Source organism: Heterodontus francisci, chromosome 47 (genome assembly GCF_036365525.1).
Source record: "Heterodontus francisci isolate sHetFra1 chromosome 47, sHetFra1.hap1, whole genome shotgun sequence".
Classification (NCBI taxonomy): Eukaryota; Metazoa; Chordata; class Chondrichthyes; order Heterodontiformes; family Heterodontidae; genus Heterodontus; species Heterodontus francisci.
In genome coordinates this window covers 17,979,356-18,006,038 of record NC_090417.1, presented here as the reverse complement: position 1 = coordinate 18,006,038, position 26,683 = coordinate 17,979,356, and the positions used below count along the sequence as shown (strand labels likewise).

At 46.2% G+C, this 26,683-nt stretch overlaps 1 protein-coding gene across 1 annotated transcript in view; it reads left to right on the top strand.

Moving 5' to 3' along the window:
* The window catches only part of adgra2 (adhesion G protein-coupled receptor A2), a 166,655-nt gene that overhangs the window by 32,042 nt on the left and 107,930 nt on the right, over window positions 1-26,683 (top strand). Inside the window, exon 2 of the mRNA XM_068023383.1 lies at window positions 3,729-3,800. Coding sequence (XP_067879484.1) covers window positions 3,729-3,800 — 72 coding nt within the window. The remainder of the gene's footprint in view (window positions 1-3,728; window positions 3,801-26,683) is intronic.

Genomic DNA, 26,683 nt, shown 5'->3' with positions numbered 1-26,683 from the left:
CTCACAGGCTTGGAATAACTTGGCTGGCTGTTCGGGGTTCCCAGCCCTGGTCAGATGTATTCCTGGAGGTTTCGGCTGACCTCTCACATCTAACTGCCTCACCTGGTTAAACAGCCCTGCCCCTCCCCCTCCGATCTCCATTATTTTCATAATTAATAAACAAAATGGATCAATTTTTTATGTCCCCTCATGAAAAATCAATTTAGTAGTTAGAAACTTGCCCTTTCCAAAAGTCACAGTGCTCAACAGGTTGTGATGTGTGTCAGTGGCAAAACGCTTGCTTTGGGTTGTTTTGAATTGTCATTCACTTCTGCTGCAACCAGTTTCTCCCGGGTTTTGCTCACAGCAGTGTCCAGGCGATCAATCTTTAATTCCTGCAGAATCCAGGGCAATCCTGGAGGGTTGTCAACCCTTGTGGCAGTTAACAGGTAGCTTGTTTCTGACCTTCCTTACAGGGTTCAAGGACAGTCAAGTTCAGGAACCCACTCAAGTAGTTGAACAATGGATCAGAGCTGCACCAGGCTCGGAGTCCAATATTCCTCGGCCCGCGTACTCCCAAAGGACTCTTCACCCCTCCCTTCCTCCCCTCCCTGCCCATTCTAAAAACAAATAGCCAGTTGCATACTGCCTGTGACAATTTACACTGACAGATCGATACACAAAGGAGGAACACTCAGCTCCGTAGAACATTATCAGGTCTTTAATCGTGTCCCAAAACGCTTTATAGTCAGCAATTTGAAGTCCAGTCACTGTTATAATGTAGGAAAGGTGGCAGGTATTTTGTGCATAGCAAGCTCCCACAAATATCACTGAGTTAAAATGACCAGTTCATCTCTTTTTTTTGACGATGTTGGCCCTAGGACACCGAGGAGAGCTGCCCTGCTCTTCCAATAGTGCCCTGGAATTTTTACTTCCCGCTTGAACAGACAGGGCTTCGGGTTTAATGTCTCACCTGAAAGACGGCACTTCCGACAGTGCAGCTCTCCATCAGTAAGGCACTCAAGGTGTTATGTGCATTCCTGCTTCAAGCCCACCCAGCAAAGCTTGTTTAGGTCTCTCATCTTCACTAAATCCAGTGCAGAGGTGCAAGGAGGGAGAACAGATACATGACAGTTTGCATTTATATAGCGCCTTTCATGTATTGATATATCCCAAGATTACAAACAAATAACAAACGACATTTGACTCCGAGGCTCAGTGAGATATTCGGACATGTGACTAAATCTCTTGGTCAGAAGTCGGTTTTAGGGAGGTGGAGAGGTTTAGGGAGGGATTTTCAGAGCTTAGGGCCCAGTCAGCTGAAGACGTGGAGCGATGAGGATTGGGGATACTCGAGGACAGAATTGGAGCAAGCAGAGTTCTTGTAGGGGTGTAGGGCTGGAGGAGAATACAGAGAGAGAGATGATGAAGGGACGAAGCCTTGGAGGAATTTGAATGTAATGATTTTACATTTGAGGCGTTGCCGGACTGGGAGCCAAGATAGGTGTAAACGGGACTTGGCGTGAGTTCGGACATGGGCAGCAGAGTTGTGGATGAGCTGACGTGTACGGAAGGTAGAAGGTGGGAGGCCGAATGGGAGAAAATTCAAAAAGCTAAACAACAGAGGCGCTTTGAGCTCTCCTTTGCAGCCATCCAGCTATAGTCGGAGCCCTGGCGCCCGGGGCCCTAAACGGAACGGTGCGGTCAACATTGGCTCTGCTCAGAGACGCATCACACCTACTTACAGTGCCACAGACAGAGGGAACATCACAGCACATGGATCCTGGGAGGCCATTTGTTACCTTGGTAACAGGAGCACTCTTTTCAAATAAATAGTCCTTTGCTTAACTGTGCTTGCAGGTTGAAGGGATTACACAGTGCTAGCAGTGTGCCAGTGGAGCTTTACGCTACTTGCTAATTGTTCTTCCACTTGAATGATTGCAGGCTTTCAACCAATCATTTTAACAAATAACTTTGAAGATATCAAAGAGCAAATGTTCCAGCAATTGATTTTTGAAAATATAAAATCTCATTGGTTTCATTCTTTTAAGGAGCTTGAAACTGGAAGGTAGATATACAACAAAAAAAACCAACCTGCATTTATGTAGCACCATTTGGGGTTGGGGGGAGTCTTCAGCTCTCCTTTGTGCATTCCTCTCGCATGCCCAACTGCCACTGGTAGTAAAGGGGAAACAGAGTTAAGATGCAGATCAGACATGATCTAACTGAGCTGTGGAACAGGCTCAAGGGGCTGAATGGCCTCCTGTTCTTGTGTAACAGACCCGAGGGGCTGAATGGCCTCCTCCTGTTCCTGTGTAACAGACTGGAGGGGCTGAATGGCCTCCTCCTGTTCCTGTGCAACAGACTTGAGGAGCTGAATGGCCTGTTCCTGTGTAACACACTCGAGTGGCTGAATGATCTCCTGTTCCTGTGTGTTGTTAGTCTGCACTTACCACTCACATCAGCTAAGGGATGGATCTCCTCCCCAACTTTAGCCTTTGATTAATGAGCTGGTGTTTACTGTTTTTGTCCTGGTGAGAGTTTGCTGAGCTAGGCAGTATGTTGGGAATGATGATTCCCAGTGTGAGGGCTGCTGCAAATGAACAGAGCGAGGGAGGATGGGCTGTTCACGACTGAACAATCGGAGTCCAGCCTGTCTTCACCCTGGTACAATCAGATGGTTTACTCTTGGGGCAGATTGAGCTGGTTGAAAGGCCAGTTGAAAGGCCTTCCCTTTGGCGGAGAGCAACCACACACATCAGGGCCTCTGTTTGTAGCAAGTTAATTACACACACTGCAACTATTTTATAATCCTTCTGGGCTTTGCTCCCCTCTCCCTCTTACTACTGTTCTCCTTATTGTCCCTTTGTGAGCTGTACCCCCTCTCTGTACTGACCCTGCTTCACTTGCTGGCCTCTCACTGTCGGATCAGACTAACGGTGGAGTTACTCATCCCAACATAGCCACAGGTGGGCATGGGATGTTTCTGTCCACAGTACAGCATCATTTCCAGCCATGTCCCATCACAGATACAGAGCTCACCATCAGCACCACATCAACCCTACACTGGAGAAGACATTGGCACCGTATCCCCTGGGTGTGTGTGATATTTCGCGGGCACTGGGGAGGTGTATGATAGGCTGGGGGCACAATGTTGGGGTGGTGGTGTGTGATATGCCAGGAGGGTCACGGGAGTGTGTGTGTGTGATATGCTTGGGGCACTGGGAAGAGTTGGTGGGTGAGATGCTGGGGTCCTTGGGGCTGCGTGTGACAAGCTGGGGGAGGGGGGGGGGCACTTTGGAGCCCGATCACTGAACAGCCAGTTTGAAGCACTGCACAGGACAGTGTAGAGGAAGTGAGACCTCGGCCTCAAATGCTGCAGGTGAAAGATATTCCATTTCCCCTGGATCAAGTGCCAGTTGTGTAATCGAGAGGCCTCGATGGGTTAAGTGTTCTGAACTGCAGGTCCCCCACCTCCCATCCCCGTCCCATCAGCACTCTGTCTCCTCTCACTCAGACATCTTCCATGATGAGCAGGAATGTTTCCATAGGAGTGAATAGTGAAGTCTGCCTGTAGCTTTTGACAGTCACAGACACTCAGGGAATGGATCTTCTGCCATCGGCCATTTGGAACCTCACAGCCCGATCTGATCTCGCAAGCCCGGTTTGCAAGCTTCTCCAATTTGTGCAGAGGAAGATCCCTGATAAATTGCCTCATCACAAATTTTTCCCCTTTTCATTTTCCACAGAATACTGAGCAACAACAAGATCGTAATGCTGAAGACTGATGCCTTCTCTGGACTTGAGGCCCTTGAAAAACTGTGAGTACTTCTTCTGTGTGTTGGGAAGACTGAACTGTGTGGAATGGCTGCTGGGGTACACTGGGAGTTCATTGTGATGCAGCAATGTCTGACTTGATGATAATGAAATGACTGCGGTATATTCAGAAATGAAAAATAATTCTCGTCCTATTGCACTCCTGCTCCTGCCCCTGCCCCTCTCCTCTTCCTGCTCTTGGAAAATGGCGAGGGTTAGGCAAGGGTAGGGGGTCAATGGCTTCGGCAGTGGGTTTTGAGGTGGCTTTTGAAAGCTCGGTGGGAGTTGGCAAGGCAAAGACAGGGTGCACAGTGGCTGAACGAGCATCCGGCTATGAGGACCTGGGGAAGGGGTTGAGCAGACTCAGGGGGTTAAACAGAGAGGAGGAGGAATGGAGGGCGGAGGCAGGAGAGATGGCAAAGGTGGGGTGGGGAAGAAGCTGTGGTAAACCTTGATCATCAGGACAAGCATTTGGTTGCCACAAGGCTCCCTTGATATTGGATAATTGGAGGACACACATGGCACTATGCAGACAGCAGACTTTAATTTAGAGCCTCCTGTTAATGCTGTGCTTGCACTCTCTCGCTCGCTCTCTCTCTCTCTCTCTCTCTCTCTCTCTCTCTCTCTCTCTCATTAACAGCTATAAACAGCACTCTTTGGGCTCCTACTTAAACAGGTCCTGTCATCTCCTCTCTCTGATCTCTGTGTGGAAGCCATTTCCAAAGCCACAGAAATGTTTTGCCACTTTCCCTCGAGCATTCATGTGAATACAAAGCGAGACATATACACAGATGTGTTTAAGCACGCACTGCGTCAAAATGAATTGGCAGTGGGAGGTGTTTTGAGAGGGCAGGGTCCCCTGCTTGCTTCAGGTGTTTAGGCCAATTCTTCTGGGGATTGCAGGATCTGGGGTGGAGATCTGTCATATCGGTACCCGTTAATCCTACACAACACCGGTGACGACACTTCCAAGGCTCATCATCGACTGTAAAACACTTTGGGCTGTCCAGAAATAATCTGTAGTGCATATGGTACATTGTGAGTCTATAGGGTTTAGTAATAAATAAATTAGACATGGGGGTAGGAGGAGGTGGAAAGAGTCAAGAATCATCCAGTCAGGTAATGAAGAGGCTTTGCACCCTCAGTCAGTATGGGAAGGCAGAACCTTGTGAAGATAGACATGTCAGGTGACTAATACCAGGAGCGGGCTGTTACAGGCGGGAGGTCATGTGATAAAAGCTCCTGCAATACATCTAACTGTAGCTGGCCACACTATTGGGGATATGGGATTTGCAAGCTGCAAAATCTCCTTGTGACCTTCTTAAAGAACTCTTTGAACCATCTGTGTAGCCGAGTCACTGTGTGTGAATGAGAAATACAAGCATGCAAGTCACGCCAGAGGACAACAAGCTCATAACCGGATCGTTTAATCAGGAGCTGCAAGCGGCTTCTGTAAACTGTGCACGAGCTCTTCTTCATGTTACACAACAGTCAATGCTGGAAAAATATGCTTGTCAGAATGGATTTGCCTTGACATATCACCTTTCACAACCTCGGGATGTCCCAAAGTGCTTCATCGCCCATGAATTACTTTTGAAATGTAGGAAACATTGCAACCAATTTGCGCGCAACAAGATCCCACAAACTGTAATATGGTAATGACAAGATCATCTATTTTAGTGACGTTGGTTGAACGCCTCATCTGAAAGATGGCATCTCCCTGGGTTGTGGGCTGGTGACTCTGGAGTGAGTCTTGTGCCCATGACCGTCTGATTGGGAGGCGAGAGTCCTTCCCTCGGAGGCATGGCTGACACCTTAGCTTATGCAGAAATTAAACCCAAGAGTAAATCCAGAAATGCATTAAAAAATGGAACAATAAAAAGTAAAGGAGACTCAATCACATTCTTCCACTGGTGCCATTCCTGCTTGACTTGCATGCTGGGAGAGGAAGCTTGAAGTTAATGGTGGTTGACAGCTTCCCTAATTGGTTTTTCATCAGCTCCGTCTGTGAGCATTCTGTACACTGAGAGACAGAGGGTGAAAGGCCTTTGATGTGACGAAGGCAGCAACAGAAAACACTCAGCTCTGTCTGGGCCTCTTTCCTTCCAATATTAGTTCAGCCAAAAGGCGTTTGGGGATACCCTGACTTACAGTATCCCATCTACCTCCGAACCTTTCTACCTTCCTGCAGTTAGCAGGAATGAGAGCCAGAGGGAATTGCGATGGAAACACTTTGGGAGTGCTACACTGTCAGAGGTGCCATCTCTCGAATTATATATTAAACTGAGACCCCACCTTCCCTCTTAGGTGGATGTAAAAGATCCTACAGCCACTATTGGAAGCAGGGGAGTTCTCCCCAGTGTCCTGGTTAATATTTATCCTTCAAACAACATTCAAAAAAACAGATAATGTGGTCATTATCGCATTGCTGTTTGTGGGATCTTGCTGTGCACCAATTAGCAGCTGTGTTTCCTGCATTACCACAGGGACCATACTTCAGAAAGTACTTTTTTGGCTGTGAAGTGTGTTGGGACATCCTGAGGTTGTGCAAGGTGCTACAGAAATGCAAGTCCTTTCTTTATTCCCCTTCATAAGGCTGGACCAGTATCTGGATTGACTTGAGTAGCAGAGAAGAGAAAAGAAAAAGAGAAAAGAGGAAAAAGAAGTCACAGGCTGGCAGGGTATTGGTAAATGGAGGTGGGTGTGGTTGTTAAAATTAATTGTGTTTTTCTCATTTCCTTTGAATGCTTAGTTTATGAATTATAACAACATTGGCGTTTGGGAGGAAAGTTTGTTTAACTGAGAGTCAAGAATCATCTAATAGAATAATGAAGCTTTCCAGTTGGCGTGGGGAAAGTGGGACGTGTTGGGCAAGCAATGGGGGAATGCGGGGTGGGTCTTTGGCAGTGGAAGGTCATGTGATGAAACCATCAGAAACAGTGGATGCGTCGGTGGTTATCTTTCAAAATTCTATAGATTCTGGAATGGTTACTGCAGACTGGAAAGTAGCAAATGTAACCCCACTATTTAAGAAAGGAGGGAGAGAGAAATCAAGGAACCACAGACCTTTTAGTTTGATGTCAGTAGCAGGGAAAATGTTAGAATCTATCATAAAGGATGTGATAATTGGACAATAATGATTTGATTGGGCAAAGTCAACATGGATTTGTGAAAGGGAAATCTTGTTTGACAAACCTGTTGGAGTTTTTTGAGAATGTTATTTGTAGCATAGATAAAGGAGAACCAGTGGATGTGGTATATTTGGATTTTCAGAAGCCTTTTCATAAGGTCCCACACAGGCGGTTAGGAAACAAAATTAGAGCACATGGGATGGGGGTAATATACTGTAATGGATTGAGAATTGGTTAACAGACAGAAAACAGAGAATAGGAACAAACGGGTCATTTTCGCTTTGGCAGGCTGTTACTAGTGGGGTACTGCAAGGATCAGTGCTTGGGCCACAGCTATTCACAATCTATATAAATGATTTGGATGTGGGGACCAAATGTAATATTTCCAAATTTGTGGATGGCACAAAATTAGGCGGGAATGTAAGTGGTGAGGAGAATGCCAAGAGGCTTCAAGGGGACTTGAACAGGCTAAGTGAATGGGCAAGAACATGGCAGATGAAATGTAACGTGACTAAGTGTGAAGTTATCCACTTTGGCAGAAAAAACAGAAATGATGAGTATTTCTTAAATGGTGAGAGATTGGAAAGTGTTGATGTCCAAAGGGACCTGGGTGTCCTTGTTCATGAGTCACTAAAAGTTAGCATGCAGGTGCAGCAAACAATTAAGAAGGCAAATGGTATGTTGGCCTTCATCACAAGGGGATTTGAGTACAGGAGTAAAGATGTATTGCTTCAATTGTATAAAGCTTTGGTGAGACCGCACCTGGCGTATTGTGTACAGTTTTGGTCTCCTCATCTAAGGAAGGATATACTTGCCATAGAGGGAGTGCAATGGAGGTTCACCAGACTAATCCCTGGGATGGCAGGATTGTCTTATGAGGAGAGATTGGGGAAACTGGGCCTGTATTCTCTAGAATTTCGAAGAATGAGCGGTGATCTCATTGAAAAATTCTTCCACGGTGTGACAGCGTAGCTGTGGATTGGATGTTTCCTCTGGCTGGTGAGTCTAGAACAAGAAGACACAGTCTCAGAATAAGGGGTCGGGCATTTAAGACTGAGATGAGGAGGAATTTCTTCACTCACAGGTTGGTGAATCTGTGGAATTCTCTACCCCAGAGGGCTGTGGAAGCTCAATCATTGAGCATGTTCAAGAAATAGATCGATAGATATCTGGATACTAATAACATCATGGGATATGGGATTGTGCAGGAAGGTGGCGTTGAGGTAGACGATCAGGCATGATCTAATTGAATGGCAAAGCAGCCTTTACGGTCCGAATGTCCTACTCCTCCTCTGGTGTTCCTAAATATGTCCAATCAGAATTTGCAAACCTGCCCGCAGCCTTTTTGAGTGAGGTCATATGAGCATGTGAGGCTGATTATATTGCAAGTAATTTCTAGGTCAAAGTTGACATTGCCTCCTGCATGTTTTAAAACACAGAGGTACAAAGATACGGACAAAGGAGAATTCCAGAAAATCTGGAACACTGGGGGGATGGGGGAGGGTGAGAGGCTGGAACTGGTCTATTGCTGAGCTGCTGTCATGGTGGAGTTTGATAAGAAGCAGATGGCTAAGGAAGATGGAGTGCAGAACCAGCTGTGTGTTTACACAGTCTCAGGAGCTGTGATACTGGGACAGGCCTGGGTCGATCTTAGCGTCAGGCTCCTGCACATCTTAGGGAGATAACCAGGCCTGGAAAAGGAATCTTACGTGAGCCTCAGAAGGATTGATAGGAGTATTTCTGCTCAGTGCCAGTGGGCCTTGATCCGGCATGGAGAAAAGAAAAGTCTGATCCCTTCAGCCTCTCTCCCCGCGGTTTACTCTCCCGATTGAGCTGCCTCCAGCCGAGGCACAGTCCACATGACCATTCTTCATGTGGGAGTCTGGACTGTAGCTGTTACTAGGCTATTTGGCCAAGGAAGTCAGTACAACTCACCCAATATTCTCATCTGATGCCCAGTGTTGAGCAGGGCTAGAAATTCTCAATGGGTGTTTTTTTTTTGCCTGACTTAGGCCTGGGATGCTGAGGTCAATTGTAATACCCTTTACATCATCCCAGCTAAGATGAGATAACTCTGAAGTTTCAGAACCTGGTACTTCCCACTCTCTATAGCTCAACACCTTGCCAGGTAGAGCTTTTATCCTTCAATGGAAGTGGGCCTTGTGGTTTTTGTGCCTTTGCAGTCTTCTTAGATATGTAGTCACTGTTGTAATGTAGGAAATGCAACAGCCAATTTGTGCACAGCAAGCTCCCACAAACAGCAATGTGATAATGACCAGATCATCTGTTTTAGGCATGTTGATTGAGGGATAAATATTGACCAGGACACTTATGAGGACTGCTCTGCTCTTCTTTCATTTGTCCCAGTCGTGGCTGTGAAATGTTATACGTCCACCTGAGAGGGCGGGCAGGGCCTCAGTCTAACAACTCATCCAAAAAATGGCACCTGCAGTGGTGCGGCTCTCGCTCAGTACTGCACTGGGCGCTTTGGCCTCTAGTGCTCCAGTCTCTGGCATGTTGCTTGTACCCATGACTTCCTGACTCAGAGGCAAGAGGGCTATCTGCTGAGCCAAGGCTGACACCTAATGATGCTCTTGTACTCAGGGAAATAGGCTCCCTTCGTCCTCAATGTTTGAGGAACAGCATCAATTGGCAAAAGAATTACTATTTTGGAAGGTGCCTTTTTGCTAAGTCCAGTGAGCTCTGTCTGGCGATGCCTCACTCTCGGCACAGGAAGGATGTGGTGAGGGAATTTGAATGCACGGATGGCTCATGTAAGGGGCTCCAGAGAAGCAACATCTGATACTCCACAACTCATTCCTGACAGTCTGAAAACCATTCTAAATATTATGGTTTATCCGAGGCCTGAATGGAGTGGGTGTGCTGAGGTCCAAGAGTGGTTTATGTAGTAAATGGAACCGGGTGCTGGGTAAACACAGCACACAGATCTGCATAAAGGTTGCACTGTTCACTCTCTGTAGATTAAAGAGCTGGAAGAACATTAAACTGTCTGTGACAGGATTTAAATCAACACCAAAATAATGCCTGTACTCACTTTCCCTCCCCTCCTCCTGATGTTAACACACAGGTTTTCATTTTGTTTGGAAAATAAATTTTCTTACAGCGTTACCAATCCTCCAGGATTGCTCCGAAGTCTTCAGGAATGAAACATAAATTTCCAGGACATTGCTGCGAGCAACTGTTGGAAGAGAATCAGAGGGGTGTGAAAAAGAATGTGCTTTATTCATTTTCCTTACTTGTTATAAAAGCTTTTGGATATGGGGAAGAAAAGGCTGTTTGACAATCTATGCAATCAGAAGTGAAGAGTCTCCGGTCTCCAGTTGGCTGCAGGAAGGCGAGCTTCAGGATGATGGATGTGTTGAGTGACCAATGGCGTGAGTGTGGGGCGCGGGGGGCAAAATGATTTATCTCTGTCCTGGAGTTTTACTCACACCAGTGTCTTGAAGATTAATCTATAATTCCTGGCCAATCCTGGAGGGTAGGCGTCCTGGGTATATATCACCCTTAGCATGTTTAATAAATTGAAGTTAACTTGCCCTACGCTGGGTCTGAACAGCCTGTGGTAGCCACTGCGGGCCTACCAGGATTCCAGAAGCCTGTTCCGATCCATGCCTCACGCTACTGGAAGCTCTCCCTCCCCAGTGGCTTGGGGAACAGCCAGAACGTCTTGCGATCTGCACAAATGAGAAAGAAAGAAAAACCATCGAGAGATGGAGTGTGGATGAAAGGGAGAATAGAGCTCACGAAATGCTCTGTTCCTAGTTGGGACCTTGGCAAAGTCAAAGCAGCTACCCAACTCCCCTGTCAGGAAAGAAACTACTTTCTGTCAACTCAAAGACAATATTTTTGTTTGTTTGGAGTTTAAAGCAGGTTACAGGAAGCTGAGGCATTTGTCCTGGCGACCAGACATTCTATAAATATACACTAATTAAGAAAATAGAGAGCTGCTTTCAGCAGCAATGGAGGCTGAGATTGCATCTCAGCAGACTGGATCATTTCATCAGGCTCCGAATGGTTTATTTAGCGCTTTTTTTCCCCCTTCCCTTCCTGGTCTTGAGAGGAATGATTTATAGTCTGCAGCAGTTAATTTAACAAGGACGCCGTTGTGAGAGACAGACCCCGTGTTCAGGTACAGAAGAGAGGTGAATGTATTACAACAGTGACTGCACTTCAGAAGTACTTCAATGGCTGTGAAGTCGTTTGGGATGTGAAAGGCGCCACAGAAATGCAAGTTCATTTATTGTGCTGTTTGAGACATAGGAACAGGAGTAGGCCGTTCAGCCTGTTCCAGCGTTCTGTTAGTTCCTGGCTAATTTGTACCTCAAATCCAGATTATTTACAACTTCAGCAGATTAAAAGTATTCAAGAATTGGGTGGAAGGAAACTTTTGCCGTGAAATACAATAGGGCTGATTTTCCACAGTGTTCTTCAATGATCAGAGAATTTTATTGCACAGCAGGAGGCCATTCAGCCCATTGTACTTGTGCCGGCCCTTTGGAAGAGCTATCCAATTAGTCCCACACCCTCTCACCACCCCCATAGCCCTGCAAGTGTTTCCTTTTCAAATACTGACCCAACTCCCCTTTTGAAAGTTACTAGTGAATCTGCTTCCACTGTCCTTCCAGGCAGAGTCTGATATAAAAGTTACCTGACTTCTCAAGCCAAGTCATTGCTTGTTGAACTCAAGAAGGGGTTCCTAGATACTACAGCAGACCAGGATTAAATACCATTCACCTGCTGTAACTAGCACTGGTAAGCATTATGTAAACTGTAGATACGCTATCGTGATGAAGCAGAGCCCTGTACATGATTATATATGTCCAATCAGTATCTGCTGCAAAGCAGGAGTCAAACAACATTGAGCTGCTGAAATTCAGGCTTCTTGCAAGTTTCTTTTTTTCCCAGTATCCCAGACAGAAGGCCCGCTTCCATTAAATCATCGCCTCCAACCTGCTACGGTTAAACAGCACTCAAACACTGTCTGTTTAAATGCAGTTAATGTAATAGAATGAAAGATAAGATGACTTGCATTTCTACAGCGCCTTTTCCACCTCAGGATGTCCCAAAGTGTTTTAAAACCAATGAATTCTTTTTGAAGTGGAGTCACTGTTGTAATGTAGGGAACTCACCAACCAATTTGTGCATAGCAAGATCCCGCAAATAGCAATGAAATAAATGACCAGATGTTCTGTTTCAGTGATCTTGGTTGAGGGATAAATATTGACGCAGGATACTGGGGAGAATTCCCCTGCTCTTATTCAAAATAGTACTGTGGGATTTTGACATCCATCTGAGAGGGCAGACGGGGCCTCACTTTAACGTCTCGTCTGAAAGACGGCACCTGTCAGTGCAGCACTCACCCAGGGCTGGCACTGGAGAGTCAGCCTGGGTCATGTGCTAAAATCTCTGGTGTGTTTCAGAACCCACAACCTCCTGATTCAGGGGCGAGAGTGTTACTAACTGAGTCACAGCAGACGCTGTGAGTGTACAGTCTGGAAAGAGTGAGATTGCATTGAGAGTGGTGCCGTGCTGTTTGTAGCTTGGCGGGGAGCATAACTATTTTGTGGTGTTTTGAAGATTGCAACAAACTGTACTTAAAGCTTTTGTCTATGGAAGAGAGTTTGCTGCAGCGTTGATGTCATTCTCTTTTCTTGGAACTTTTCCTTGTGTCTAATTGCTAGAAATGGCTCCCAGCTGTTGCTCACTCTCTGGCCACCTTGCTTACTGTTCTCCTTGTTCTCAGACACTTGGCCGAATCTATTACGGGGCCTCTTGTATGGCTACAAGATGTTGTCAAGGTTCTTTTAAACTTTTTTTTAGATTCATTCTTGCGATGTGGACTTCACTGGTAAAGCCATTCTGTTTTACCCCTTGAGAAGGTGGTGGTGAGCTGCCTTCTTGAACCACTGCAGTCCATGTGGTGAAAGTATGCCCAGAGTTCCAGGATTTTGACCCCACCACATTGAAGGGACAACAATTTATGTCCAAGTCGAGATGGTGCCTGTGTGACTTGGATGGAAATTTGGAGATGATGCTTTTCCTGTGTACCTGTTGTCCTTGTCCTTCTAGGTGGTACTTGATGATTCCAGTGCACTCCTGGCCAGTCTTCGTAAACTTGAGGTCATCCAAAACGCTGCTGCATGTATCCCAACTCACACCAAGTGCCGTTTACTCATCACCACTGCGTTCATAGGAACATAGGACTTAGGAGCAGGAGTAGGCCATTCAGCCTTTCCGGCCTGCCCTGCCATTCAATAATATCATGGCTGATATGGTTGTGGTCTTTCCTGACTGACCCCCATAACCTTTGACTCCCTTGTTGGGCAACAATCTATCTAACTCAGTCTTGAATAAATTTAGTGACCCAGCCTCCACTGCTTTCTGGGGAAGAGAATTCCACAGACTAATGACCCTTTGAGAAAAAAAAATCTCCTTATCTCCATCTTTAAAAGGAAATCTCTTATTCTTAAACTATGTCCCCCAGTTCTAGTTCCCCAGTTTGAGTCTCCCCCACATCATCCCGTTATCCACACTATCAAGATCCTCAGGCCCTTATATGTTTCAATAAGATCATCTCTCATTCTTCTAAACCGCAATGGGTATAGGCCAACCTGTTCAGTCTCTCTTCACGAAATAGCCCTTCATCCCCAGAATTAGTCCAGTGAACCTTCTCTGAACTGCTTCAAATGCAGTTATATCCTTTTTCAAATAAGGAGACCAGAACTGTACACAGTACTCCAGATGTGGTCTCAGCAAGGTCCTGTACAGCTGTAGCAAAACTTGCCTACTATATACTCGATTCCCCTTGCTGTAAATGCCAACATTCAATTTGCCTTCCCAATCACTTGCTGTACCTGCATACTAACCTTCTGCAATTCATGTACCGGAACACCCAGATCCCTCTGAACTCCCAAGTTCTGCAATCTCTCTCCATTTAAATAGTATATCGCTTTTTTATTCTTCCCACCAAAGTGGACAAGTTCACATTCTCCCTCATTATACTCCCAATGCCAAATTCTTGTCCACTCACTCAACCTATCTATATCCCATTGTCAACTCTTTACCTCCTCTTGACAACTTGCTTTCCTTCCTTTCTTGATGTCATTGGCAAATTTAGCTACCATACATCCAGTCCCTTTATCCAGGTCATTGATATAAACGGGAAATAGTTGAGACCCCAACACTCTTCTTCTCAGGCAGTTCCTGGGGAACAAGGATGTCTTTCTTCCACTCCAGGGTTGTGGGTCCTTCAGTGACTGAATAGTCTAATTCTGGATCCGTACACTCTGCCACAGGTGGGGCAGTTGGTGTTTGGTGAGGCGAGTGAATGGGATACTCGAACTTCTGAACACTCCTTCCACTCTTTGCACTTGGTCGCTGCCTGGGCATGTCGACGTTGTTTGAACTGGCTGGCACCTTTGTGGATGCTTCATCTCCATTTTGGATGGTCTCGGGCAAGAGATTCCCACGAATCAGTGGAGATGTCACATTTTTTCAGGGAGGCTTTAAGGACATCCTTATAGCGTTTCCTCTGTCCTCCTGGTTGCCTCTTACCATGACAGAGCTCAGAATAGAAAGCTTGTTTAGGGAGTCTTGTGTCAGGCATGCGGACGATGTGGCCCGCCCAACGTGACTAGCCATGACCAGTGTCTCGAGAGAGGACACTGATATTGGAGCGTCTGTCCTGCCACTGAATTTGCAGGATCTTGCGGAGGCACCGCTGGTGATATTTCTCCAGGGCTTTGCGATGTCTGCTGTACTGTGTCCATGTTTCTGACACATACAGGAGGGCAGGTAACACTGCGACCCTGTAGACCATGAGCTTGGTGCCAGGTTTGAGGCCTTGGTCATCAAACACTCTTTTCCTCAGATGACCAAAGGCTGTGTTGGCACATTGGAGGTGATGCTGAGTTTCACCGTCGATGTCTGCTTTTGCTGAGAGGAGGCTCCCAAGGTATGAGAAGTGATCCACATTGTCCAGTGGTTCGCCGTGGATCTTGATAGTCGGGGTGGGGGGGGCAGTGTTGCGCTGCGGGGAGCAGGCTGGTAGGAGACATTTTTCTTCCGGATGTTTAGCTTAAGGCCCATTCTTTCATGCGCCTCCGTGAATGCATTGACGAGGGTTGAAGCTCGGCCTCTGAGTGTGCGCATACTCAAGCATCATCGGCGTACTGCAATTCGATGACAGAGGTTGGGGTGACCTTGTTTCTGGACTGGAGGTGACGTAGGCTAAATAGTTTCCAGCTTGTCCTGTAGAGGTGATCTACTCTGGCAGGGTGCTTCATGGAGATGAGGTGAAGTGTCGCGGCGAGGAAGATGGAAATTTATAGCTCCAGTGGCACAGTAGGTTAGCGTGTGGTACTTATACAGCCATACAGGGAGCAAGCTAGCCTAGCACTGAACCTCGTGGCACTTCACTAATTCGCTGACCTATGTTGGTTAAATGATGCCTCGATTTTACATTTATCATCTTTGTTTTCAAATCTCTCCATGGCCTTGCCCTGCCTATCTCTGTAATCTCTTCCTGCCCCTATAACCCTCCGAGATCTCACTTCGCATCTAATTCTAATCTCTTGAGCATCCCCGATTTTAATTGCTCCATCATTACTGGCCTTGCCTTCAGCTACCTGGGCCTGAAGGTTTGGAATTACCTCCCTAAACCTCCCCACCTCTCTACCTCCTTTGATGCTCCTTCAAAGCTGCATCTTTGACCAGCCTTTAGGTTATCTGAGCTAATATCTCCTTATATGGTGCGATATTTTGTTTTATAACGCTCCTGTGAAGTGCCTTGAGATTTTTTATAACATTCAAGGTGCTATATAAATACAAGTCATTGTTTAGGACAGGTTGTGGATTTGGAAGGTGCTGTCCATAATCTTGGTGAGCTGCTGCATTCCATTCTGTAGATGGTACACATTGCAGCATCGGTGTGCTGGTGCTTGAGGGAGTGGACGTGTAATGTGGTGAATGGGCTGCTGACCAAATAGACTGATGGAAAGAGTCCCACTCCCTGGCTCAATAAAATGCTGAGGGAGTCCTGCATTGTCAGAGGTCCCCTCTTTCAGATGAAATGTTAGAGCAGACGAGGCCTGGGTTAATCAGATGGAAGTAAAAGGTCACACGGTAATATTCAAAGCGGAGGAGGTTCGTCCCGGTGCCTGACTAATATTTAACCATCACATAAGATCACGAAAACAAATGATCTGGCCATATGTCTCATGGTTGTTTGCAGGACTTTGCTGTGCAAATATTCATTGCTGTGCTTGACGACAAACCAGGAGTGACTGGAGATAAGTAATTCCCTGGTCTTAAAGTGCGTCAGAATGTCCTGAGGATGTGAAAGGTGCTATATAATGCAAGTTATTTGATTCTTTGATGAAGGAAAGGGAGAGTTTGTTACTTGATGCACTTCACAGGTGTTCTATGCTGAGATTTGAGCTTTCTTTGCACTGGCGAAAGTCACAGAACTGGATGGGAGTGTTTGTTCAATGAACTGCCCTGTTGGATTCAAGTCCAAGTTGGGCAAGGGGAAATTGCTGTAAATCCAGCAGTCTTTGCTAAGAGATCGAGGACATTATCATCTGTTCACCCCTCCACTGAACCTGCTCAGGGAGCACTGCACTGTCGGATGGGCAGTCCTGAGGGAGTGCTGTTTTGTCAGAGAGGCAGCACTGAGGGGGCACTGCACTGTTGGAGGGTCTGTACTGAGGGAGTGCGACACTGTCAGGGGGCAGTGCTGAAGAAGCGCTGCACTGTCAGAGGGGCAGTGCTGAGGGAGAGCTGCACTGTTGGAGGGGCTAGTGCTGAGGGAGCACTGCTCGGTCAGAGGATCAGTACTGAGGGAGCACTGCACTGTCGGAGGGTCAGTGCTGAGGAAATGATGCACTGTTGGGTGTCAGTACTAATTGAGTGTTGCACTGTCGGAGGGGCAGTGTTGAAGGAGCAGTTTACTGTCAGGGGAGCAGTGCTGAGGCAGCACCGCTCAGTTGAGGGTCAGTACTGACGGAGCACTGCACTGTCGGAGGGCCAGTGCTGAAGGTGCGCTGCACTGTCAGAGGGGCAGTGCTGAGGGAGCACCGCTTGGTCAGAGGGGCAGTACTGAGGGAGCACCGCTCGGTCAGAGGGGCAGTACTGAGGGGGCACTGCATTGTCATGGGTGCTGTCTTTCGTATGAGATGTTAATCCGAGGCCCCCTCTGCCCTCTCAGGTGGAAGAAAAAAAAATCCCTTGGATGCTATTTTGAAGAAGAGCAGGGGTGTTCTCCTCGGTGTCCTTGTCAGTATTGATCCCTCAAGCAACATCACTAAAAAAAATGATCTAGTTATTTATTTCATTGCTGTTTGTGGGATCTTGCTATGTGCAGTTTGGTGTTTCCTGCATTACAACAGTGACTACACTTCACCAAGTACTTCATTGGCTGGAAAGCGCTTTGAGACATCCTGAGGTCCTGAATGACACTTTATAACCGCAAGTGTTACATTTCACTGGTCCAGAATTCCGAGGCAATACAGCTCGTAACATCAAACATTCCTGTTTTTATATGGGAAAGAAATCTCGGAAGTTCTGTCTTGAGAAGTGGACCGAGGGTGAGTTTTCTAACAGTAGCTACACTATAGGACTGAATATTAATCAAGAAATAACGGGGTCTTGGAGGAAAGGTACTGCAATAATCGTGACTGATTTTAATCTTCATATAAAAGGCAAAGGTAGCCTGGAATATGAGTGTATTTGGGACAGTTTCTTCGAGCAATACGTTCTGGAACCAACCTGGGAGTTGGCTGTTTTCGACCTAATAATGTGTACTGAGACACAATTAATAAATGACCTCATAGTAAAAGATCCTCTCGGCAAGAGTGATCATAACATGATAGAATTTCACATTCAGTTTGAGGGTGAGAAGTTTTAGTCTGAAACTGGCATCTTAAACTAAAGATAAAGGCAGTTACATGGTATGAAGACAGAGTTGGCCAAAGTGGACTCGGAAAATAAGTTCGAAAGTAAGAGAGTAGAGAAACAGTGGCAGACATTTAAGGAGATATTTCATAACTCTCAACAAATATACATTCCATTGAGAAAAAAAGACTCTTTGAGAAGGTTGCATCATCAGTGGCTCAGTAAGGAAATTAAGGATGGTATCAAATTGATAGAAACGGTGTGCAATGCTGCCAAGATTAGTGGTCGGCCAGAAGAGTGGGAAAACTTTAGAAACCAGCAAAGGATAACTAAAAATGATTAAGATGGAGAAATTAGAATATGAGAGTAAACTAGCAAGAAATATGAAAACAGAGGGGTGAATTTTACAGACCCCTCTGTGACGTTGGGGGTGGTGGTTGTGGTGGTGGGTGGGGGGGGGGTCAGAAAATGCCTCCAGCAGAGGCCCAGCACAATATTACTGGTGGCGGCGAGTCCTCGTGGCAGCCCCTGAGCCGCTTGGCTAAGCGACAACCATTAACATGTTTATATCCATGAAAATTAATTAATCAGACCTGCGCCTCTGCCCTCCGTCCCACTGCAATATTGGTGCCGGTGGCTCATACTCCGGCGCCTTCGGATCCCTGTCTGGGAATCAAAGGCGGAACACTGGTGGTGCATGCGCAAAGGCTGGTGACGCCATTGTCAGGGACGGACAGCCCGCCCCCTCCAGGTCGCCGGGTTGAGCGATCTGCTCCGGCTATGGAAATGAGCTGCCGCACTTACTATCGCGGCGGCTCTGCGACATGCATTCTGCAATTGTTTTTGCTCGCTGCCAATTACAGCAGTGAGACTATAAATTTCAGCCCAGAGATATACAAAAAGGAAGAGAATAGCTAAAGTAAGTGTTGGTCTCATGAGGATGAGACAGGGGAATTAATAATGGAAAACCTGGAATTGGCAGAGACTTGGACCAAGTATTTTCTATCTGTCTTCACAGTAGAAGACACAAAAACATCCCAAGAATAGCAGAAAATCAAGAGGCAAAAGGGAGGGAGGAACTTGAAACAATCACTGAGACTAGAGAAAAAGTGCTCGGAAAACTAGTGGGACTAAAGGCTGACAAGTCTCGTGAACCAGATGACCTGCATCCTCGGGTCTGAAAAGAAATGGCTGCGGAGATAGTGGATGCATTGGTTGTAATCTTCCAAAATTCCCTGGATTCTGGAAAGGTCTCGGCAGATTGGAAAACCGCAAATGTAACACCTTTGTTCAAGAGAGTGCGTTTACAGAAAGCAGGAAACTATAGGCCAGTTATCCTGACATCTGTCTTTGGAAAAATGTTAGAATTCATTATTAAGGAAGTGGTAGCAGGACATTGAGAAAATCATAATATAATCAGGCAGAGTCAACATGGTTTTATGAAAGGGATATTGTGCTTGAGAAATTTATTAGAGTTCTTTGAGGATGCAACAAGCAGGGTGGATAAAGGGGAACCAGTAGATGTAGTGTATTTGGATTTTCAAAAGGCATTCGATAAAGTGCCACATAAAAGGTTACCACATAAGATAACAGCTCATGCTATTGGGGGTGATATATTATTAACATGGATAAAACGTTTGGCGAACTAATAGGAAACAGAGAGTGGTGATAAATGGGGTATTTTCAGGTTGGCAAAGTGTAACTAGTGGAGTGCCACAGGGGTAATTGCTGGCCCTCAGCTATTTACGATCTATATTAATGACTTGGATGAAGGGACCGAGTGTATTCTCGCTAGATTTGCGGACATTGCCAAGAAATGGGCGGCACAGTGGCGCAGTGGTTAGCACTGCAGCCTCACAGCTCCAAGGACCTGGGTTCGATTCTGGGTACTGCCTGTGCGGAGTTTGCAAGTTCTCCCTGTGTCTGCGTGGGTTTTCGCCGGGTGCTCCGGTTTCCTCCCACATCTAAAGACTTGCAGGTGATAGGTAAGTTGGCCATTGTAAATTGCCCCTAGTGTAGGGAAGTGATAGGGGATTACTGTAGGGTTAGTATAAATGGGTAGTTGTTGGTCGGCACAGACTCGGTGGGCCTAAGGGCCTGTTTCAGTGCTGTATCTCTAAATAAATAATAAAATAAATAGGTAGGAAAGCAATAAAAACAAGAAATGCTGGAACCACTCAGCAGGTCTGGCAGCATCTGTGAAAAGAGAAGCAGAGTTAACGTTTCGGGTCAGTGACCCTTCTTCGGAACTGATAAATATTAGAAAAGTCACAGGTTATAAGCAAGTGAGGTGGGTGTGGGGCAAGAGATAACAAAGGAGAAGGTGTAGATTGGATAAGGCCACATAGCTGACCAAAAGGTCATGGAGCAAAGGCAAACAATATGTTAATTGTGTGTTGAAAGACAAAGCATTAGTACAGATTAGGTGTTAACGGACTGAATATTGAACAGCAGCAAGTGCAAACCTGAAAAAAAAACAGTGGGTAAGCAAACTGAACAAACTAAGATGAAATGAAATAAATGCAAAAAATAGATTGTAAAAAAGAAAAAAAGAAAAAATAACTAAAAATGGAAGTAAAATGGGGGGCTGTCATGCTCTGAAATTATTGAACTCAATGTTCAGTCCGGCAGGCTGTAGTGTGCCTAATCGGTAGATGAGGTGCTGTTCCTCGAGCTTGCGTTGATGTTCACTGGAACACTGCAGCAATCCCAGGACAGAGATGAGAGCAGGGGAGAGTGTTGAAATGGCAAGCAACCGGAACGCATCTTCCCCTTCCCCTGTCAGCATTCCGAAGGGATCGTTCCCTCCGCGACACCCTGGTCCACTCCTCCATTACCCCCACCACCTCGTCCCCGTCCCATGGCACCTTCCCCTGCAATCGCAGGAGGTGTAATACCTGCCCATCTACCTCCTCTCTCCTCACTATCCCAGGCCCCAAACACTCCTTTCAGGTAAAGCAGCGATTTACTTGTACTTCTTTCAATGTAGTATACTGTATTCGCTGCTCACAATGTGGTCTCTACATTGGGGAGACCAAGCGCAGACTGGGTGACCGCTTTGCGGAACATCTCCGCAAGCAGAACCTTGAGCTTCCGGTTGCTTGCCATTTCAACACTTCCCCCTGCTCTCATGCTCACATCTCTGTCCTGGGATTGCTGCAGTGTTCCAGTAAACATCAACGCAAGCTCGAGGAACAGCACCTCATCTACCGATTAGGCACACTACAGCCTGCCGGACTGAACATTGAATTCAATAATTTCAGAGCATGACAGCCCCCCATTTTACTTTCATTTTCAGTTATTTTTTCTTTTTTACAATCTATTTTTAGCATTTATTTCATTTCATCTTAGTTTGTTCAGTTTGCTTACCCACTGTTTTTTTTCAGGTTTGCACTTGCTGCTGTTCAATATTCAGTCCGTTAACACCTTTTCTGTACTAATGCTTTGTCTTTCAACACACCATTAACACATTGTTTGCCTTTGCTCCATGACCTTTTGGTCAGCTATGTGGCCTTGTCCAATCTACACCTTCTCCTTTGTTATTTCTTGCCCCACCCCCACCTCACTTGCTTCTAACCTGTGACTTTTCTAATATTTATCAGTTCCGAAGAAGGGTCACTGACCCGAAACGTTAACTCTGCTTCTCTTTTCACCGATGCTGCCAGACCTGCTGAGTGGTTCCAGCATTTCTTGTTTTTATTTCAGATTTCCAGCATCTGCAGTATTTTGCTTTTATTATATAGGTAGGAAAGCAAGTTGTGAGGAGGACACAACATGTATGCAAAGGGATATAGATAGTTTGAGTGAGTAGGCAAAAACTTGTCAAATGGAGAATAATGTGGAAAAATGTGAAGTTGTCCACTTTGGCAGGAAGAATAGGAAAGCATATCTTATTTACATGGAGGGAGACTGCAGAATGCTGCAGGACAGAGCGATCTGGGTGTCCTTGTACACGAATCACAAAAAGTTAGCATGCAGGTCCAGCAAGTATTTAGGAAGGCAAATGGAGTGTTACCTCTTATTGCAAGAGGGATGGAGTGTGAAAATAGGGAAGTCTTGCTACAACTGTTGAGGTGTGTAGACCACACCTAGCATACTGTGGACAGTTTTGGTCTCCTTACTTAAGGAGGAACATATTTACATTGGAAGCAGTTCAGAGAAGGTTCACTCTGCTGATTCCTGCAATGAAGAGATTGTCTTCTGAGGACAGATTGAGCAAGATGGGCCTGGACTCATTGGAGTTTAGAAGAATAAGAGGTGATCTTATTGAAACAGATAAGATTCTGAGGGGACTTGACAGGGTAGTTGCTGAAAGGATGTTTCCCCTCGTGGGGGAATCTAGAACTAGGGGACACAGTTTCAAAACAAGGTGTCTACCATTTAAGACAGAGATGAGGAATGTCTCCACTCAGAGGGTGGTAAGTGTTTGGAATTCTCTTCCCCAGAGAGCAGTGGAGGCTGGGTCATTGAATATATTCAATGCTGAGTTAGACAGATTTTTGATCTACAGGGGAATCAAGGGTTATGGGGCAAAAACAAGAAATGCTGGAATCACTCAGCAGGTCTGGCAGCATCTGTGGAAAGAGAAGCAGAGTTAACGTTTCGGGTCAGTGACCCTTCTTCGGAACTGACAAATATTAGAAAAGTCACAGATTATAAACAAGTGAGGTGGGGGTTGGGCAAGAGATAACAAAGGAGAAGGTGCAGATTGGACCAGGCCACATAACTGACCAAAAGGTCACGGAGCAAAGGCAAACAATATGTTAATGGTGTGTTGAAAGACAAAGCATTAGTACAGATTAGGTGTGAATATACTGAATATTGAACATCAGCAAGTGCAAACCCACTGTTTTTTTCAGGTTGTTCTTCTTCAGGTTTGCACTTGCTGATGTTCAATATTCAGTATATTCACACCTAATCTGTACTAATGCTTTGTCTTTCAACACACCATTAACATATTGTTTGCCTTTGCTCCGTGACCTTTTGGTCAGTTATGTGGCCTGGTCCAATCTGCACCTTCTCCTTTGTTATCTCTTGCCCAACCCCCACCTCACTTGTTTATAATCTGTGACTTTTCTAATATTTGTCAGTTCCGAAGAAGGGTCACTGACCCGAAACGTTAACTCTGCTTCTCTTTCCACAGATGCTGCCAGACCTGCTGAGTGATTCCAGCATTTCTTGTTTTTGTTTCAGATTTCCAGCATCCGCAGTATTTTGCTTTTATTCAAGGGTTATGGGGGACTGGCAGGAAAGGTGGGGGGGGGGTTAAAATCATATTCAGATCAGCCATGATCTTATTAAATGGTGGAGCAGGCTCGAGGGACCGAATGGCCTATTCCTGCTCCAATTTCTTTTGTTCTTCTGTCTCTCTGGAGGTGGGATGGGGGTGAGAGTCACGGAACATTCTGATTGACCTTGTTTGAAGTTTAGGGATTGTGGGGTCTGTATGTGTAAGAGACAATTTTTGAGATTGGATTTGGGGAAAAGTCTGGGGCCTTCTGACTGATTCTGTGGCATTTAGCAGTCCTGTGTTCCAGAGCTGCTACTGCTGACTGGCAAGGGGGCGAGGGCCTCAGCTGCAGCAGCAGTGCGGGCTTATGTGGAATTTACAGCTGTTTTGAATTTGAGGTTCTTGTATAAACAGTGTCAATCTGTTTCGTTTGCTCAGACTGTTTGTTACAGAAGCAGGGCTCCTGACAGCTGCGGGCAAACTGCCCACTGGAAAAGGAGCAGGACCACCGCAGCTGGGTGTAGGGTTGACATTTGTTCCTCCTGCTTGCCATATTTCCCCACAGCCCCACCCCTTGTTCTCCTCACTTGGCCAACCTTTCTCCCAACTTCCTCCTCTCCCCACTCCCGGCTATCCCCTACACTCCCTCCCACCCATCTCTTCCCCCCACCCACTCCCTTCACTTCTTTCCCCAGAGAGTGGTGAGAATGTGGAACTCGCTACCACAGGGAGTGTTTCAACTGAATTGTATAGATGTATTAAGGGGAAGCTGGAGAAAGGAATAGAAGGATATGCTGATGGGGCGAGATGAAATAGGAGGGTTGTGTGGAGCATTAACACCAGCACAGACCTGTTGGACCGAATGGCCTGTTACTATGTTGTAGATTCGATGCAGTTCGGCAGGATCTCATGGGTGAAAATTTATGTTCTGTTTTGGAGAACCCAGTTGTTTAATAGTCGTGGGAGACAGCGGAGGGGAGATGATGGAGGGGAAGGGAGGGGAGTGGAACGGGAGTATTTACCGTTTCATAACATTAAATGACGTTTGAAAGTCATCAGCACAAGACTTGCTCCAATATCACTGCAGCAATCCCAGCCAACCAGACAGTGTTTCAGCCATACAGAGGATTGCCTGTTATTTAGTTCATGGAGTGGAGTGAGGAAAACGGGCTCCTATCATGACACTCAGTGTGACTTCCCCATCTGACCCTGCCTCCCTGCCGCAACCCACCACACCACCCACCCACCCCCCCCACCACTACCCCCCGCCTCTCCCCAGGTCCCAGTTCCTGCTGTTTCACTTGCCAGATGAGGCCTCATTGCAAATCTGTCTTCTGGTGGGAAAATTATTGGAAACATTTCTGAGGGACAGGATAAATCTTCATTTAGAAAGACAAGGATTAGTCAAAGTCAGTCAGCATGGATATCTGAAGGGAAGATTTTGTTTGCTGAACATGATTGATTCTTTTGAGGGGCGTAGATGAGGGTCTGCATTCCATGTCGTCAATATGGATTTTAGCAAGGCTTTTGATAAGGTCCTACATGACAAATGTAAAAGCCCATGAGATCCAAGGCAGAGTGGCCAGTTGAGTCCAAAACTGGAGGAGGCAGGAAGCAAAGGGTTCTGGTCAACAGGTGTTTTTGTGACCGGAGGGTTGTCTGCAATCGGGTTCTGCAGGTTTCAGTACTAGGTCCCTTGCTTTTTGTGGTCTTTGTCAATCATTTGGACTTGAATGTCGGGGTTATGATTAAAAAGTTTACAGAATTGGCCATGTGGTTGATAATGAAGAAGAAAACTGAACTGCAGGAAGATATCAATAGACTATTGAGGTGGGCACAACTGTGGCAAATGGAATTCAATCTGGAGAAGTGTGAGGTCATGCATTTGGGGAAGGCTAACAAAGCAAGGGAATACACAATAAATGGTAGGACACTGAGAAGTGTAGAGGAACAGAGGGACCTTGGAGTGCATGTCCACAGATCCCTGAAGGTAGCAGGACAGGTAGATAAGGTGTTCAAGAATGCATATGGGATACTTGCCTTTATTAGCCGAGGCATAGAATATAAGAGCTGGGAGGCTATTCTAGAACTGTATAAAACCCTGGTTAGGCTACAGCTAGAGTACTGTGTGCTGTTCTGGTCACTGCATTAAAGGAAAGATGTGACTGCAGGAGAGAGGGTACAGAGGAGATTTGTGAAGCTGTTGCCTGAACTAAAGAATTTCTTCTGAAGAAAGATTGGGTAGGCTCGGGTTGTTTTCTTTGGAACAGAGGAGGCTGAGGGGATACCTAATTGGTGTATAAAATTATGAGGGGTCTAGGTAGAGTGGATTGGAAGGCCCTATTCCCCTCGGTTGAGGGGTCCACAAGCAGAGGGCATAGATTTAGGGTCAGAGGGGATAAAAGGGGAAATCTATTAACATCCAAAGGGTGGTTGGGATCTGGAACTCACTGTCTGAAAGGGTGGTCAAGGCAGAAACCCTCATAACATTTCAAAAATACTTGGACATGCACTTGACATGCTGTGACCTACAGGGCTCTGGACCAAAAGCTGGAAAGTAGGATTCGGCTGGCTGCTTCTCTCTGGCTGGCGGGGACACGAGGGGCCAAATGGCCTCCTTCCATGCTGGAAATTTCTCTTATTCTATGATTTTGATGAATCTTTGGAAGAGACTACAGGTGATAGAAATAGCTGTGTTGGACTCATTTCTTTTATCAGTCTATTCCCAATGGAACAACCTCTTCTCTAATTACACCCCTGTGTGGAAGGTGTTAACCCCTTCATCAGCGCGCTGGGCAAGGATTACAATGAACCACACACACACACACCATAGGACCATAGAAAAATTACAGCACAGAGGAGGCCATTCAGCCCGTCGTGTCCGTGCCAGCCGAAAAACTAGCTACCCAATCTAATCCCACTTTCCAGCACCTGGTCCATAGCCTTGCAGGTTGCAGCACTTCAGGTGCATGTCCAAGTACCTTTTAAAAGAATTGAGGGTTTCTGCCTCCACCACCGATCCGGGCAGTGAATTCCAGACACCCAGCAACCTCTGGGTGAAAAAGCTTTTCCTCATGTCCCTACTAATCCTTCCACCAATCCCCTTAAATCTGTGCCCCCTGGTATTTGACCTCTCGCTAGGGTAAACAGGTCATAGAGTCATACAACACAGAAATAGGCCCTTCGGCCCATCGTGTCTGTGCCGGCCATCAAGCACCTACCTATTCTAATCCCAGGTCTTTTTTTTTTTAGTTTAGAGATACAGCACTGAAACAGGCCCTTCGGCCCACCGAGTCTGTGCCGACCATCAACCACCCATTTATACTAATCCTACACTAATCCCATATTCCTACCACATCCCCACCTGTCCCTATATTTTCCCTACCACCTACCTATACTAGGGGCAATTTCTAATGGCCAATTTACCTATCAACCTGCAAGTCTTTGGCATGTGGGAGGAAACCGGAGCACCCGGAGGAAACCCACGCAGACACAGGGAGAACTTGCAAACTCCACACAGGCAGGTCCTTCCTGTCTACTCTATCTCGGCCCCTCATAATTTTGTACACCTCAATTAAGTCACCCCACAGCCTCCTCTGTTCTAAGGAAAACA